The 13455-nt window shown below is 45.8% G+C and overlaps 1 protein-coding gene across 1 annotated transcript; it reads right to left on the bottom strand.

The window, feature by feature from the left end:
- Nucleotides 1–245: 245 nt before the first annotated feature.
- Nucleotides 246–13227, bottom strand: CIDEA (cell death inducing DFFA like effector a). Its single transcript, XM_056854499.1, has 5 exons — nucleotides 13184–13227; nucleotides 7485–7641; nucleotides 6093–6239; nucleotides 2846–3030; nucleotides 246–372 (listed from the first exon to the last, which is right to left on the bottom strand). Exons 1-5 carry the CDS (start codon nucleotides 13225–13227, stop codon nucleotides 246–248), a joined length of 660 nt encoding a protein of 219 aa, XP_056710477.1.
- Between the last annotated feature and the right edge of the window lie 228 nt (nucleotides 13228–13455).

Here is a 13455-nt window from a genome sequence, read left to right as displayed (position 1 = left end):
TACTCAAGACACCTTCCCTTCCACTGCGTTAAAAAGACTCCGATCATATTTACAGTTCTCACATCATTATCTTACAAATAAAAACCTAAAAGCTCGAGAGTAAAGCTGTTCAGTTATATTTCGACCAATCCAGTGTGAAGCTCAGTCTAAGACAATTAAACACAAGATACATTTTTTATAATGTTCCAAGAAGAACACTCAAAGTGTGTCAGCTGAAAAACTGCTATTCAAGGCTCTTGTGCATATTAGTGCTGTGTATTTTTAATCATATCATCCTCACAGTCGCCCATTAATTGTAGCACATATGTGCCCGTGCAGAGGAGAAGTTGTCCTGTTACTTGTGCAGCGTGAGACAGAAGTCTGAGAATCTTCCTAGAAAGGAAAACAGAAGTTATACTCTTCAAACACAGGTCATCCTTTGGGGGCAATACATTTATACTGGCACATACTAGAAAGAGAAAGGATCCCCTCCTATGTGGATTTCTCTTGGCTACTATTGTCAGGTCTAGCTCTGCCATGCCAACAAGGACATCATGGAGATGTAGCAGCATCTTCCTGGACCTGCTTGCTATGGTTCACCATCTAGACTGCTTACTAATATCCTCAAGTGGGAAGAAGGCTAAACCAGGATGACTTCACAAATTTAATCCTCAAATAGGTAAAAAGAACCCATCTCATCACATGCATGGATCATGCAAGCTCACTTATTGGAAGTGGCAGAGTCTACCCCTGTACTCCTACTAGTTCCTGGTTTAGGCAATTTCAGAGGACAGCAAAAGGCTACACAACCTTTGACCCATTCTGCCTGGTACTGGCCAAGGGCGCTTTCACACACACTGAATAGTGTACTTTCAATGCATTTCAGCAATTGTTTGCAAGTGAATTTTGCAGTTTTACACAATAAATCTAGTTGCACTGTAAAATGAACTGAAAGTGCATTATCCAGGGTGTGTGAAAGCACTATCGCCTACCAATTAGGTTTGATTTACGGCCTTGCTTGTAGCCATTTATCTCAGAGTTTTAGACGATGCCATCAGCACCAGTTTCACACAAGGAAGCCAGCACTGTAACTCCTAAGTAATTTGCTTCTGTACATTTATATATGGCCATTACCTGCCAATTAGTTTGCTCTTATTCGGTTCTGGAATACACTGTCCCAGGATAAATGGGATGTCCAAGGTAAGAGTGGAGTATCACATGTAGTTGTGACCCTCCCCTGTTGCTGAATTTTGAAGGTTTGATTTAGAGAAACGCAAGGGCTGTACTTTAAAGGGAAAGGAGTTGCAGTATCGCATCTGACCAGCTCAATTCTTACTGAAGAGCTTAGCATTTTATTGTGAAATAAAAGTCAAGCAAACTCATGTATTCCTCGTCTAAGATTACTACGGTAAATGAGGGAAAGAATGAAGACAGAATTAAGCAAGTTCAATCTAACTATACATTCAGGAATTGGCCCTGTAACAAATTACTATCTCAACTATTATGAGTTGTCTGTATACTTGATTACAATTGAATTTTACCCTGAATTTCATTTCATGGCTATTTTTGTCATATTCTCATTTTACAACACTTGCCTAGTGAATACCCACTACATGCATCTGATAAAGGGGGCTCTAGTCCACAAACGTTTACACTGGGAAAAAGTCTTGACTTTAAGGGGCAGGTAGGTCATTTATTTTAGTCCCAACTTATTTTTTGCCTAAAGTTGGGGGACCCAGAAACTAGTTGTTAGTGTGGCTATCTTTTACTGTTTCATTTGATTCTTACAATGAAGTGGCAAGAAATTTCACTAGAACATCTTCAAGGACTTTATTACATTCCTTCTTGGAGCAGTGGAGTCTGATCTGGAGAACCGGGTTTGATTCCCCACTCGTCCGCACGAGCGGCGGAGGCTAATCTGGTGAACTGGATTTGTTTCCCCACTCCTTCACACGAAGCCAGCTGGGTGACCTTGGGCAAGTTACAGCTCTGTTAGAGCTCTCTCAGCCCCACCAACCTCACAGGGCGCTTGTTGAGGGGAGGGGAAGGGGAGGTGATTGTAAGCCAGTTTAAGTCTCCCTTAAGTGGCAGAGAAAGTTGGCATATAAAAACCAACTCTTCTTCTTCCCAGAAGATGCAAGCACTACCACCACCTAGTGTCTCCAGATGCCCTCAGATGACACTGCAGAGAAACTTCGAGTGTGTTTCTGCCTATCTCAACCTATCCTTTCCTTGCCTCCCTTGCAATCCACATCAAGATGTTTTATGGATAACCAAGTTCCTGACATTTGATTACCAGAGAAACGCTTCAGAAGTTGTCTGCCTTAGAAAGCAGAAAACTTACTATTTTAGAAAATTTCAGCTAACACTTTTGACGGCAACTGTTTTTTGATAACACTGCACATTAAGCTTTCTCTCAATGTTGGCAAAGCAAGTCAAAATCACACTTGAAGACTTTAAAATGATAGCAAGCTTTAGGCACCTATAGCCCTTATCTGGATAGCCAAGGACAGCCTGACTTTGTCAGATCTTGGAAGCTAAGCAGGGTTGGCCTTGGTTAGTATTTGGATGAGAGACCACCAAGGAAATCCTGGTTCGCCCGCAGAGGCAGGCAATGGCAAACCACCTCTAAATGTCTCTTGCCTTGAAAACCCTATGGGTTTGCCATAAGTCTGTCGTGACTTGACAGCAAAAAAACAAAGGCACCTATTTGTCTTTCATTAGACTTTGTTACATACACAACTTGCTTGGACTTCTAGCTAAGCGAGTCAAAGTAATGCAAAGTTATCTTTAACAAAGCATTTTACCACTTCAGCTTATTTTACATGAAGTGAACACCCTTTTGTTGTTTGAAACATACACTTACCGCAGAATACTCTTTGCTCCCATGCAGTTGATGTCATAGGACACAGAGTAAATTTCATAGAAGGTAGCTTTGATATTTAGACATCCAATGAAGTCCTTCGGATTCAGCTTGTACAAATCCAAGGTAATGTTTGCTACTCCCATTTTCTTTGGCTTCTGTACATTTGTGATGTTATAGCTCGGCCCCTAAATAGAACAAACAGGGCAGGTTCTGACATTTGTATATGGTTGAGAGAACAATTTTAATTCAATAACTCTAAACTGTATTTTGTATACTGAGTGCCAATAATGTAAGGCCTTAAGAGGCCAGTTGCTTTGAAAGATGGGAATCATGTGTTGTCTTTGCCCAGAAACAGAGCTAAGCTTACATGATTGTACATTTAGAGGCTGAGAGAGTTGAGTAGAAGAAACCAAGCAGAGGTGAAAATGCAAGAGGAGTAACAGGAAAAGCTTGCATGATAACAGGAATTGAATGAACAGTCAGGAGAGTCGGCAGTGTTCTTTAAGAAAGTAAAAGACACAAGGCTTTTACTTTCTTAAGGAGAAGGAGTATAGTCTTAGCATTTAAAGCTGCCACTGCAAGAGGCAAGCACAAATGGCAGCCTTGGCCTAGTCTAGACACACCTTCCTAGAAGTAGTTTGCAGTGCCCACTCAAGACATTTAGCTGCCCAAAACAAAGCACAAAATGTCCCCGCATGTTTAAATATATACTAACAGTCCTACTTGATTGGACTAAAGCAGGGGTGGGGAACGTCAGGCCCGGGGGCCGTTTAAGGCCCGCGAAATCATTTGGTCTGGCCCTTCATGGGTCCTGGCAGATCTGTAGCAGACCTAAGACTGGTGATCCACCCCCTCCCATGGACAGGAATAGCCTCTATTCAAGGCAGATGTGAGTTTGTTTTGCCCAAAAAAGGAACCTTCCCCCCTCGCTTGCAGAAGAGTAGTCAGCTATGGAGCTCCTAGAACCGCCCAAGAAACTGTGTTAACCCTTTCCCACCTGGACCATGGAGAAACGCATTCCCTCTGTACTACAAGAGAACTGGCGGCGGAAGTGGCGACAATGGAGGGATTAAAGGAGGCAGGGCCAGAATGCACACGAGGAGGGGTGAGTTCTTAGCCAGTGTGTCCTCATTTCATCCCTGCAGGATGAGGTAGCTGTAGAATTCGGCCCCGACCATGCGGAGCAGGAACAACTCCAGCATGCAGCTGGACAGCTATGCCCGGCTGGTGCAACAGAGCATCCTGTGCCACCAGGTGGGTGAGTGCACCACTGGTTGGATGCCTGCCTGCTTGTCCGTGTGTGTGTGTGGGAGGGTCATCTGGGGCAGCTGCCTGCTTGGGGCTTGGTTGGCTAATTTTTAAGTTGATAATTTTGTATGGCCCGCAAATGATGTTATAAATATCCAAAGGCCCTTGGTGGAAAAAAAGGTTCCCCACCCCTGGACTAAAGGCTCCTCTAGTCTAGCTCTACTACACTCTAGTGTAGTGTGGATCTACATTAGAGGTGGTGCTATTTCTCAGTGGTAGAGCATCTGCTTGGCATGCAGAAAGCCGCAGGTTCAATCCCCGGCAACTCCAGTTAAAAGAACTGGCAGTAAGTGATGTGAAAGACCTCTGCCTGAAACCCTGGAGAGCCACTGCCAGTCTGTGGAGACAATATTGATTTTGATGGACCACAGGTCTGATTCCGTATAAGGCAGCTTCATATTTCATATGATCTCATTTCCAATCACAAGCTGCAGACAATCTTGGGAAGGCCACGCGCACACACAGGGCATTAAGGCAACAAACTTCTCATATGCAATCAGCAATTGCTATTTGGACACCGCTTCTGAACAGAAGGGTTAACAGACTGATTGAATCATCTTCCCTGTGTTCTCCTGTGAGATTAGGATTGTCAGGAAAGCCCTGCAATGAACAAGATGACTGACTCATTTCCCCTGTAGTTGGCACCAATAACCAGAAGGAAGACTGAATCGGCACAGTACAATACTGAAAGCCAGCATAGCATAGTGGCCAAGAGACTGGGCTACAAGCCAGCCAGCCCTTGGCTCAAAACTTGTCCCTGCCATGCATTCACAAGCCAGCCTCTTGGATCTGTAAGAAAGGATCTTGCCTATCTACAGGCAGTTCTTACAGCCACCTGTAAAGGCAGTCTTCTATAGCATATGTAAAGCGCTTTGAACACTTAAGCGTTATACAAGTGCCAAGTATTACTACAGTAGCCAGCTGGTGCCTAGTATACAAACCTACTTCAAGCACCCAGCACTATCAAGATGCGTACTGAATCTGTTACGTCTAAATTGTGCTAAGCAGTTGATCAGACAGGTCTTCTAAACCAGTCTGCTCTGCATGTTCACCCCAGTCCTGTCAGCCGGCCATGCTCTGTGAGTTCCATGCATGGAATGCAATTCCCCAGTGCCTGCTGGCCCAACTCAGAGCAGGACCGCAAGCCTTCCCCCTGCACCACTATTGAAATGGCCTGAGGGAGCTGTCATTTCCTCCACTGGGGAAACTCAGCCTCACAATTCACAGCCATGACGACAGCTTATTAAAAAGCTTAAAACAGGATAGGTGTCTGAGTGTAAACTTCTCTGCCTTGCTTTGCTATGCAATTGCAGGTGTGCATCTGCCCCCTAGTGTCTTTCCAGCAGAAGAACATTACAGTAAAGCATTTACTTTTGGAGGGATTCAGCCAAACATTAACATTTGCTTTTGTTGAACGCTGCCATAGAGTGGAAAGTCAACACGCTATAGCTGTTACTGTGTCAGACTAGGATCTGGGAGACCCACATTCAAACCCTCACTCTGCCACAGAGGCTCTCTTAGTTACTTTGACCTAGTCAAAGTAACCCACCTCGCTGGATTGGTGGGAAGATAAAACTGAGAAGGAGAGAACAATGTATGTTGCTTTAGGTCCTCGTTAGGGGGGGGGAAATGCAGGGTATAAATTTCTCAGCCAGTCTACCTGGCTAGACTGGCCAGAGCACTGCCTGGTGCGAAGGGGTACAAGCAGAAGGATTGGATGCTCCTTGGGGGCTTTGAACAGAACAGAATGCAATAGGCAGGGTGCTCCTCAGAAGAGCCAAGCAAAAAAGTATGCCTCCCCTTGTGGTTAAGTTGGCCCTAGCAGTTTGAACCAATAACATTTAGGCCTAAAGCAGCCTGTCTTAAGCTCAGTAGTCTCAGACACAGGCCCAGCTAGTTGCTTCCTGTAATTTCCCACTCGAGCACAAGCAACACGTACTGGCTTCCATTTCTGTCCTCCCTCTAGAAGCATGAAGTATGTGTTATCTCCCAGAGACTGGAAGAAGTCTTCTGTATCCACCACTGTGCCATCTTCCTCCAAAACCAGCGTCACCAAACCAGCAGTGATCATTAAGGCATCCAAAGTCTAGAGAGAAGGCGACAGAGTTACTTTTTGGAAGCAATGCCTTTGTGAAACAGCTCCTGATTATCTCCTCCTCCCCCAAAACAGAGTTCCCAGCTCAGAAGACATGCAATTTAAGCGATGTGTGGCACTTGGGTAACGTGCTTAGTTCAGAAGGGGTCTGGTTATTGGTGGCTTACAGGGCAGCTTGGAGGCTCACAGGGGCACACGCCCCTGTCAGCCTCCAAGCTGCCCTGTAAGCCACCAATAACCAGACCCCTTCTGAACTGAGCACGTTACCCAAGTCAGAGCGGTGTAAACCATGCCAACTTGCCAAGTTCCTCCAACCATCTTTGAAAAAGAACTACTTTTACTACTGCCGAGCTGGCAGTCAAGTACTGACGTTGGGAAGAAGTCTAGATTTCCTCTCATCCCCCTGTATAAAAAGCGCAGCCCTTTCGTCTGAAGCACCTCAGCTGTAGAGCTCAGGCGATCCTCAGAAGCGGCATCCCGACACTGATGCAAGGGTGCAGTTGGTGCCAATCTAAGCCAAGCGTCACAAGCGAGCTTAATCACGAAGCTATGAACCACTCTATAGTTTTGCTTGAACTGGCAATATCATGTGGAACAGACCTGGGCAGGGCAACCCTAAGTGGGGGTGGTGGTTAGGGGATGGGGCAGCTGTACCGCCTCCTGAGGCTTCCCAGTCTGAAAAAACATGTTAAAAACGTACCTTTGACAAAACCCTGTGAAACTCCTCTATTTGGTTTCATGGGGCTGCCTCAGGTATTTTGCAGGTGCAAGTAGCTGCCTGCAAAGAGGGGTGTTCCCAGGCCAACAGGGCTTGGGGAACTGATGTCAGCTCCACCCCCAGGAACGCCCCCTGGATGCTGGTGTGACCACTTGTGCCGGAAAAATGCTGCCGGGGAGGCAGTGCCCAAGGCTTGCACTGCCGCATCGCTCCCTGGAGCCGGCATAAGTGGCATGGATGCTGGCACTGGGGTCACACCAGCTCCTAAGCAGCTCCAGCCCCCCCACCTCAGTATTGCTTGGTTAGAGTTGCAGAACCAACTATGCATCTTTAGCATCCGCCCCACTGATACAGCATCAGTATCCAACTGCAACATTCAAAACTACTGGGCTTTAGAGTCTGAACAGGGAACTTTCTTGCCATTTGCAAGAATGAACTACAGCAGTTTCTCCTTTGGCACAGAGCTGTGGCAAGGAAGTTTAGGGTATGTGATTCTATGCTTTTGACAAGAAGCCCACCTTGCTAATAAGCTCCTGTAGACTGCCTGCGACAACTCCTCTGCGGCTGCTTCTGTTATGGTTACAGACCCGGAAGGGCCGAGGTGCAGGCGGAAGGGCGGCAGATAGGGTTTGTTTTGTAACAGATCCTAGAGAAGCTCCCACAGATACCAAAGACCTAGAACATAAAAATGGGTATTTAGTTCAATGGATCTACTGCATGGTGGTGGGGTTTAAGTTAAGAAAGACTCTATTTGGTAGCCTATACAGTTATTTTCTAAAGGAGCAGCACAATGATTTTCTTCAGCACAAAGGAACCACAGTACTTCTCTAGTGTGTACAAGCAGCTACATTAAAAAAAAAAAAACAGACAGAAATGATGTACTGATCCAATACTGGCCAAAGCAATCACTGATACCAGAGTTCCAACTATTTTGATCCGACATTTGTTACAGCCTGTCAATTCAACAGGATTACGCCATGCCAAACCCCAGCTTGCATTTGAAAAAGGAAAAGGCTTACCTCAAAGTGTTTGAGAGGCCTCAGCAGGTGGCAAGTCAAGAGCTGTGAAGTATCTAGTCATACCTGCTTCCGACCTCTTTGCAAAGAAAGATGGGGGACTGCAGGTGGGGCACAAGGGGCTTAACTGAAGGAGGCTATTTTGCTAACAGAGAACTTTGAGTATTACTGGGACTAGGCAAACCCCAGTTCAAACCCCTGCTCTGCTACAAAACTCATGGGATGACCCAGGACCATCTTTCAGCCACCTTAAAGGTTGTTGCAAAGTTGGAACTATGGAAGAAAACCCTTTATACCAGCTGAATGCCTCAGGAAGGCAAGATTAAAATGCAAGCCAATAAAGAAATACTTGCATATTACCTATTACATATTAGAGACGTGACGGCCCAGAAGAAACCCTGAAAAACTCCTGAGGACTTCCTCAATTTTTCCTAGCAGAAAACCTGGAAACCTCCTGTGAAACATTTTCTCCTTTGGAGTGACTGAAGTGCTTTGAGACAAGGTTTCACTCACTCAAGATGTGTCATATGAAAACTTAATCTAATGTTGTAAATTGTATTGTATAATTTATTTGAGTACTATAGAAATATATAGCGTATTTTCAACAGCTGTTTAAGTGACTGTCAATTTGCTGTAGTGTTTATGGTACACAATTGAACAGTTCAATGTTATAAAGCTTAATTTAATATTCAAATATTCCACAAGCCCTGTTGCGATAGACCAATACTGGCTCTGTCCAAAAACACATTTACTACAAGATTTGTTTTGAGCTTTATTTTATTCTACCTCTCAGACAATGAAACATGTGCCACTAAAGTACAGCAGACTGTAACTCTTTTGGGGACTAGATGTATTCAGTCTTGCATGTTGAAAACCAAGGCATTTCAATATGAGTAGTACAATTTTATATGCCAACTTATAAATATGTTATGTCAAAGCAGTAAGATTTATGTTTGACAAGAAAGTACATTTGTTTTTCTCCATGAGAAAAAAAACCTAGCTGTTTTCCATGGCTTCAAAATCTCCAGAAGTGTCCTCTACTGTATCATTTATTGTTTCCAGGAAATTCACCTTCAGTATCCATGTTGTAGATTCTTTCTGCACCAATCCTGCTTTTCAGTCAGGCACCCAACAAGTTTTAGTCTGTAGAATGCTCTCTAGTCAATTGAGCCGTCTGTTCTAAAGGCAAATAACCTTATCAGATGCCTGAAGTCAGCTTTCAAACTACGAGTTTTCATCTATCAGGCTTTAAAGCTAGTTGAAGAGGTCAAGGGGATTGTGGATGGGCCAGACACACCACAGGGAGTAGTGACAGCCTCTTAGTAGGAACGCCTGGGCAGATTTTAGACCCTGTTGGAGAAGGTGAACTACCCTTACACGAAGTTGGCTAGCCCAAGTTCTTCACTAGCAGCCTGCTAAGGAACTTTAAAGTGTATCCCAACACTGAAGTTACAATCTGAAGGGACTGACTCATCAGCATAGGGCGCACTACCACGATAAATATGAAGCTCGCCAGTTCCTTCCTGCATGAGCCGTGACATACGACCTTTGCTTACAATTCTGACTCAGTGCTGTTTCGGGACTCTGGTTTAAAACTTTCTTCTAAGCACTACACTTGACCCAGACTTAACAAGCTTGTAGACAGACAGTGAAGCAATAACTGCCGAGTTACTGTATTGTGGCTAAGCAGCCTGAAGTCCTCATTTATACCAAACATTAGTTGCAGCGACTTTTAGCGGTCAGTCCTGTCCCTCTGTGTTCCTGCAGAAATCAGTCCCCCCAAGTTCAGTGTAGCCAACGCCCACATGTAGCTAGGGCCGCAGCAGCTGTTTCACTGAAGTAAGACAAGCTGTTTTGCTAAAGTAAACCAACCATGTTTATCTGAAATAGCCAAACATTTTGTTTATGACTTGTTTCCCTTGCAACTATAACAGATGAAGTTTGTGTTAGAGATGTCAGCCAACTCAAAAACAACAGCAGCGGCAGAACAGTGTGTTTCGATTAACTATGCATTTAAGATGCAGTTCTGATGTTTGCAGGCATTTGAGTTTGGACCAAATAGATACTAGGTCCAGATCCACAGTGTAGTGTATCTGTAATGTAGTTAGCCCTAGAACTAGTTCGTTTAACATCTACAGATCATACTTACCTCCAGCAGAGTTCCATTATTTCACAGCCTTAGTAAACGACTACGTTCATAACACCCATTAGAGGGTTGGAGGATTAACTGGGGCAAGAGCTATCCTGCGGTGAAAAGCTAGACAGATGACAACACCAGATTGGATGCCATATGGCAAGCCTTGACAACCTGTGACTGAACAAGCTCTGGTCAGCATTAAGTATAGCCTTTTCACAGAGTAAAAAGGCCTCACTGTTGAACACTGCTTGGAAATAAGCCCTACTGAGCTCCAGGGGATTTTTTGTAACCAACAGAGAACTTTAGTCCAGTGGCATTTTGGCACCACAACAATTTCAGGACGTCCAGCTTCTTACTTTGCCCAACATACCAGTATAAAGCCTACAGTAAATATGCATAAGAGTTAATGACCCAGCAGGACAGAGCTGCTGAAACACACTTTAGAGAATCACAGGTGAAAATGCTTATATTACAGCTCTTCCAACCATATTTCAAAGAGCGAACAGCTAGTTGCAAGAACAGTTTTAGGCGTGCCATTTTTGCAGCCACATTCTAAGAGAGGTTTTTGTGTGTAACGAATCCACATTTAGGCAAGTAATGTTATACGAAGAAAAGATAGTGCTTTGGAGTAAGACTGCAGCACGCCCATCCCAGGGGTACTAAATAATAAGCTTAGAAGACAGATGTTACTGTATAACATGTCCCTTTCCCCATTTCTTAGGGGAGACAGCACCTGCTGCTCTACACATAGTACAGAGTATTTAGAGCTTGGGGTAATACACACAGCAGTATGGAAATGGAATATGGTAGGGGTGAACTGTTGCCAGTAATCCAAGTGAGAACTGTGAAAATGTATTCTTGTGTTCTCAAACAATCATGCAGACTGCTCCTGGGCACATCAATATATCTATTTTTCAACAATCTTCATCTGGACAGCCACAACAGCACAACAGATTTGTGGAGAAATCTGAAATCTAAGAATCTATCTTGAGAGACAGTAGAAGTAGTACCTATACCTTTAAGAAATGAGATCTCAGTGGCCCTTGTAGAAGTTGCTAGACAACCACAATATTGTTAGCATTCAAACCTTGGTTTCTGTCAGTAAGAGACAGTATCCCAGAGGGATGATGCATTAGGGCTCTGCCCAGCAGCAATCACCGTACAACTTGCTACTATTCAGTTTGCACATCTCACCCAGGTGCGACGGTGGCTATGACCTGATGCACACAACTTGCCTGTGTCCAGCAGCAACCTCTGCACAACTTGTGCAAGTTGGCTGGGCTCAGCAGTGGCCACCACAAAACTCACCTGAGTGACTTGCTATTGCATGTCTTTTGCAACTTGGCCAGATTTTTCCCAGGGAGAGGCTGTCAGGGAGAGGGAAAGAAGGAAAATTGAGAGCCAGTGTGGTGCAGTGATTAGAGCGTCAGACGAAGGTCTGGGAGACCCTACCAAATCCCTACTCTGCTACGGAAGCTTGCTGGGTGACCTTGGGCCAGTCACTCTCTTGCAGCCTAATACACTTCACATGGTTGCTGTGAGGATGAATTGGACAACATGACAAGGATGTTAGCGGCTTTTTGGTCCCCATTGTGGAGAAAGGCAGTGTATAAATGAAACAAATAAGTAATCGTTAAAGATGAAGACTTGGGAGCACATAAAAGAAAAGCTGGCTGGGGAACAGGAAGGAGAGATGGACTCAAGGAAAGAGGAGAGGAAAGGAAAATGGGGCTGTCAGGAGAAGAAAAGGCAGAAATAGTGTGGGGAAGGGGATTCAGGGGGAAATGAAGTGACCCCTTCAACTCTTTGTGGGTTCCCTGCTTGTTTACTACTTACTGTGTGGCCTCACATGAGCCATTTCCTCATTAAAAACTCACAAAAGTGTTTGGAATACAGAACATTTAGGGATTGTTAACCAGCATGCCACTTATCAGCCCTATGAAGATATGCAGTTCAGTTAGGCAAATGGGCTTTCTCTTCATTGACCTCTTGTCCTGAACTTTTAAGCACCTTGGAGGTATGTAGAACGTTGCTGCCCCCCCGCCCTGCAGGACAGAGACCAGCTGTCTAGATTTTGCAACCACTAGCATGAAGATTTCATGCCAGGCAAAGAGGGGAGAGCAGCGTGTCTCAAAACCTGGCAGCAGACAGAAGCCAAGGGCACTGCCTAGTCTGAGAAGCGAGGAGCCCGGCGAAGAGAGCTTCTCCCTATCCAAAAGGAGCTCCCTCCCACCCAGGGCCGGTGCTACCATTAAGGTAGACTAGGCAGTTGCCTAGGGCCCAGACCCCAAAGGGGCGCAGAACTGGCCTGAGGGGCACCGTTTCAAACAGATAATTCCCAGTGGGTAGCCGTGTTAGTCTGTCTGCAGTAGTAGAAAAGAGCAAGAGTCCAGCAGCATCTTAAAGACTAACAAGAATATTTTCTGGCAGGGTATGGGCTTTCGTGAGCCACAGCTCACTTCTTCAGATACAGCTAGAATGTGAATCCATCTGCCTTTAATTCACAGTGGGTCGCCGTGTTAGTCTGTCTGCAAAAGTAGAAAAGAGCAAGAGTCCAGGAGCACCTTCAAGACTAACAAGAATATTTTCTGGCAGGGTATGAGCTTTCATGAGCCACGGCTCACGAAAGCTCATACCCTGCCAGAAAATATTTTTGTTAAGTCTTTAAGGTGCAACTGGACTCTTGTTCTTTTCTACTACTTAAACAGATTGGTTTCTCTGGGGGGAAAAAAATGCAACTGAGAATTTTAATTTTTTCTCATAAGGTCAGTGCCACAACAGCGCAGCGGGAAATAATTAATTACAACGTCTGATACAAAGTTGTGCAGGAAGGCATCGGGCTTCGCTTTTTCTCGGCAAGGCATCTGTTTTCGAAAACTGGTTCGCAGTGGGAGGCGGGGGGGGGGGGGCAAGCAGTGAGCCTCGCCCAGGGCGCAACGAAGCCGGGCCCCGGCCCTGTCCCCACCCCTGCACGCCCAGCCGAGAGCAGCGCGGGCGGGGGGCTCACCTGGGAGTCCGCCCCGCGCAGCCTCGCGCTCCCCAGGCGGCCCGCCGGGCTCCTCACCTGCACAAAGCCACGGCGCAGCCGCGGGCGCTTTGCACCGCCATCCCGTCTCTCCGCCCGCTGCCTCCTGCTGCCGCTCGCCCTCTCCCCGCCAGCAACAGCCCGCACGCCTTCTTATGCGGGTCCGCCCTTCCGGGGGAGCGGGTGGGGAGGGCGTCGTGGCGGAGCAGAGCGTTGAGGGTGTCAGTCTCTCTTAAGGCCAGGGAGATCGTTCGCAGTGGGTAGCCGTCTCAGGGTCAGCCCTGGTTAGTATTTGGACGGGAGACCGCCAA

The sequence above is a fragment of the Euleptes europaea genome, chromosome 8, assembly GCF_029931775.1.
Source record: "Euleptes europaea isolate rEulEur1 chromosome 8, rEulEur1.hap1, whole genome shotgun sequence".
Classification (NCBI taxonomy): domain Eukaryota; kingdom Metazoa; phylum Chordata; class Lepidosauria; order Squamata; family Sphaerodactylidae; genus Euleptes; species Euleptes europaea.
The sequence above is the reverse complement of the archived record's forward strand: the minus strand, read 5'-3'. Positions and strand labels throughout refer to the sequence as shown.

Coding starts and splice junctions, on each gene's coding strand:
- CIDEA (XM_056854499.1), bottom strand. CDS start 13,227: ATGGCGGTGCAAAGCGCCCGCGGCTGCGCCGTGGCTTTGTGCAG. Junction 7,642..13,183: donor TGCGCCGTGGCTTTGTGCAG/GTGAGGAGCCCG, acceptor TTTATGTTCTAG/GTCTTTGGTATCTGTGGGAG. Junction 373..2,845: donor GGAGCAAAGAGTATTCTGCG/GTAAGTGTATGT, acceptor TTTCCTTTCTAG/GAAGATTCTCAGACTTCTGT.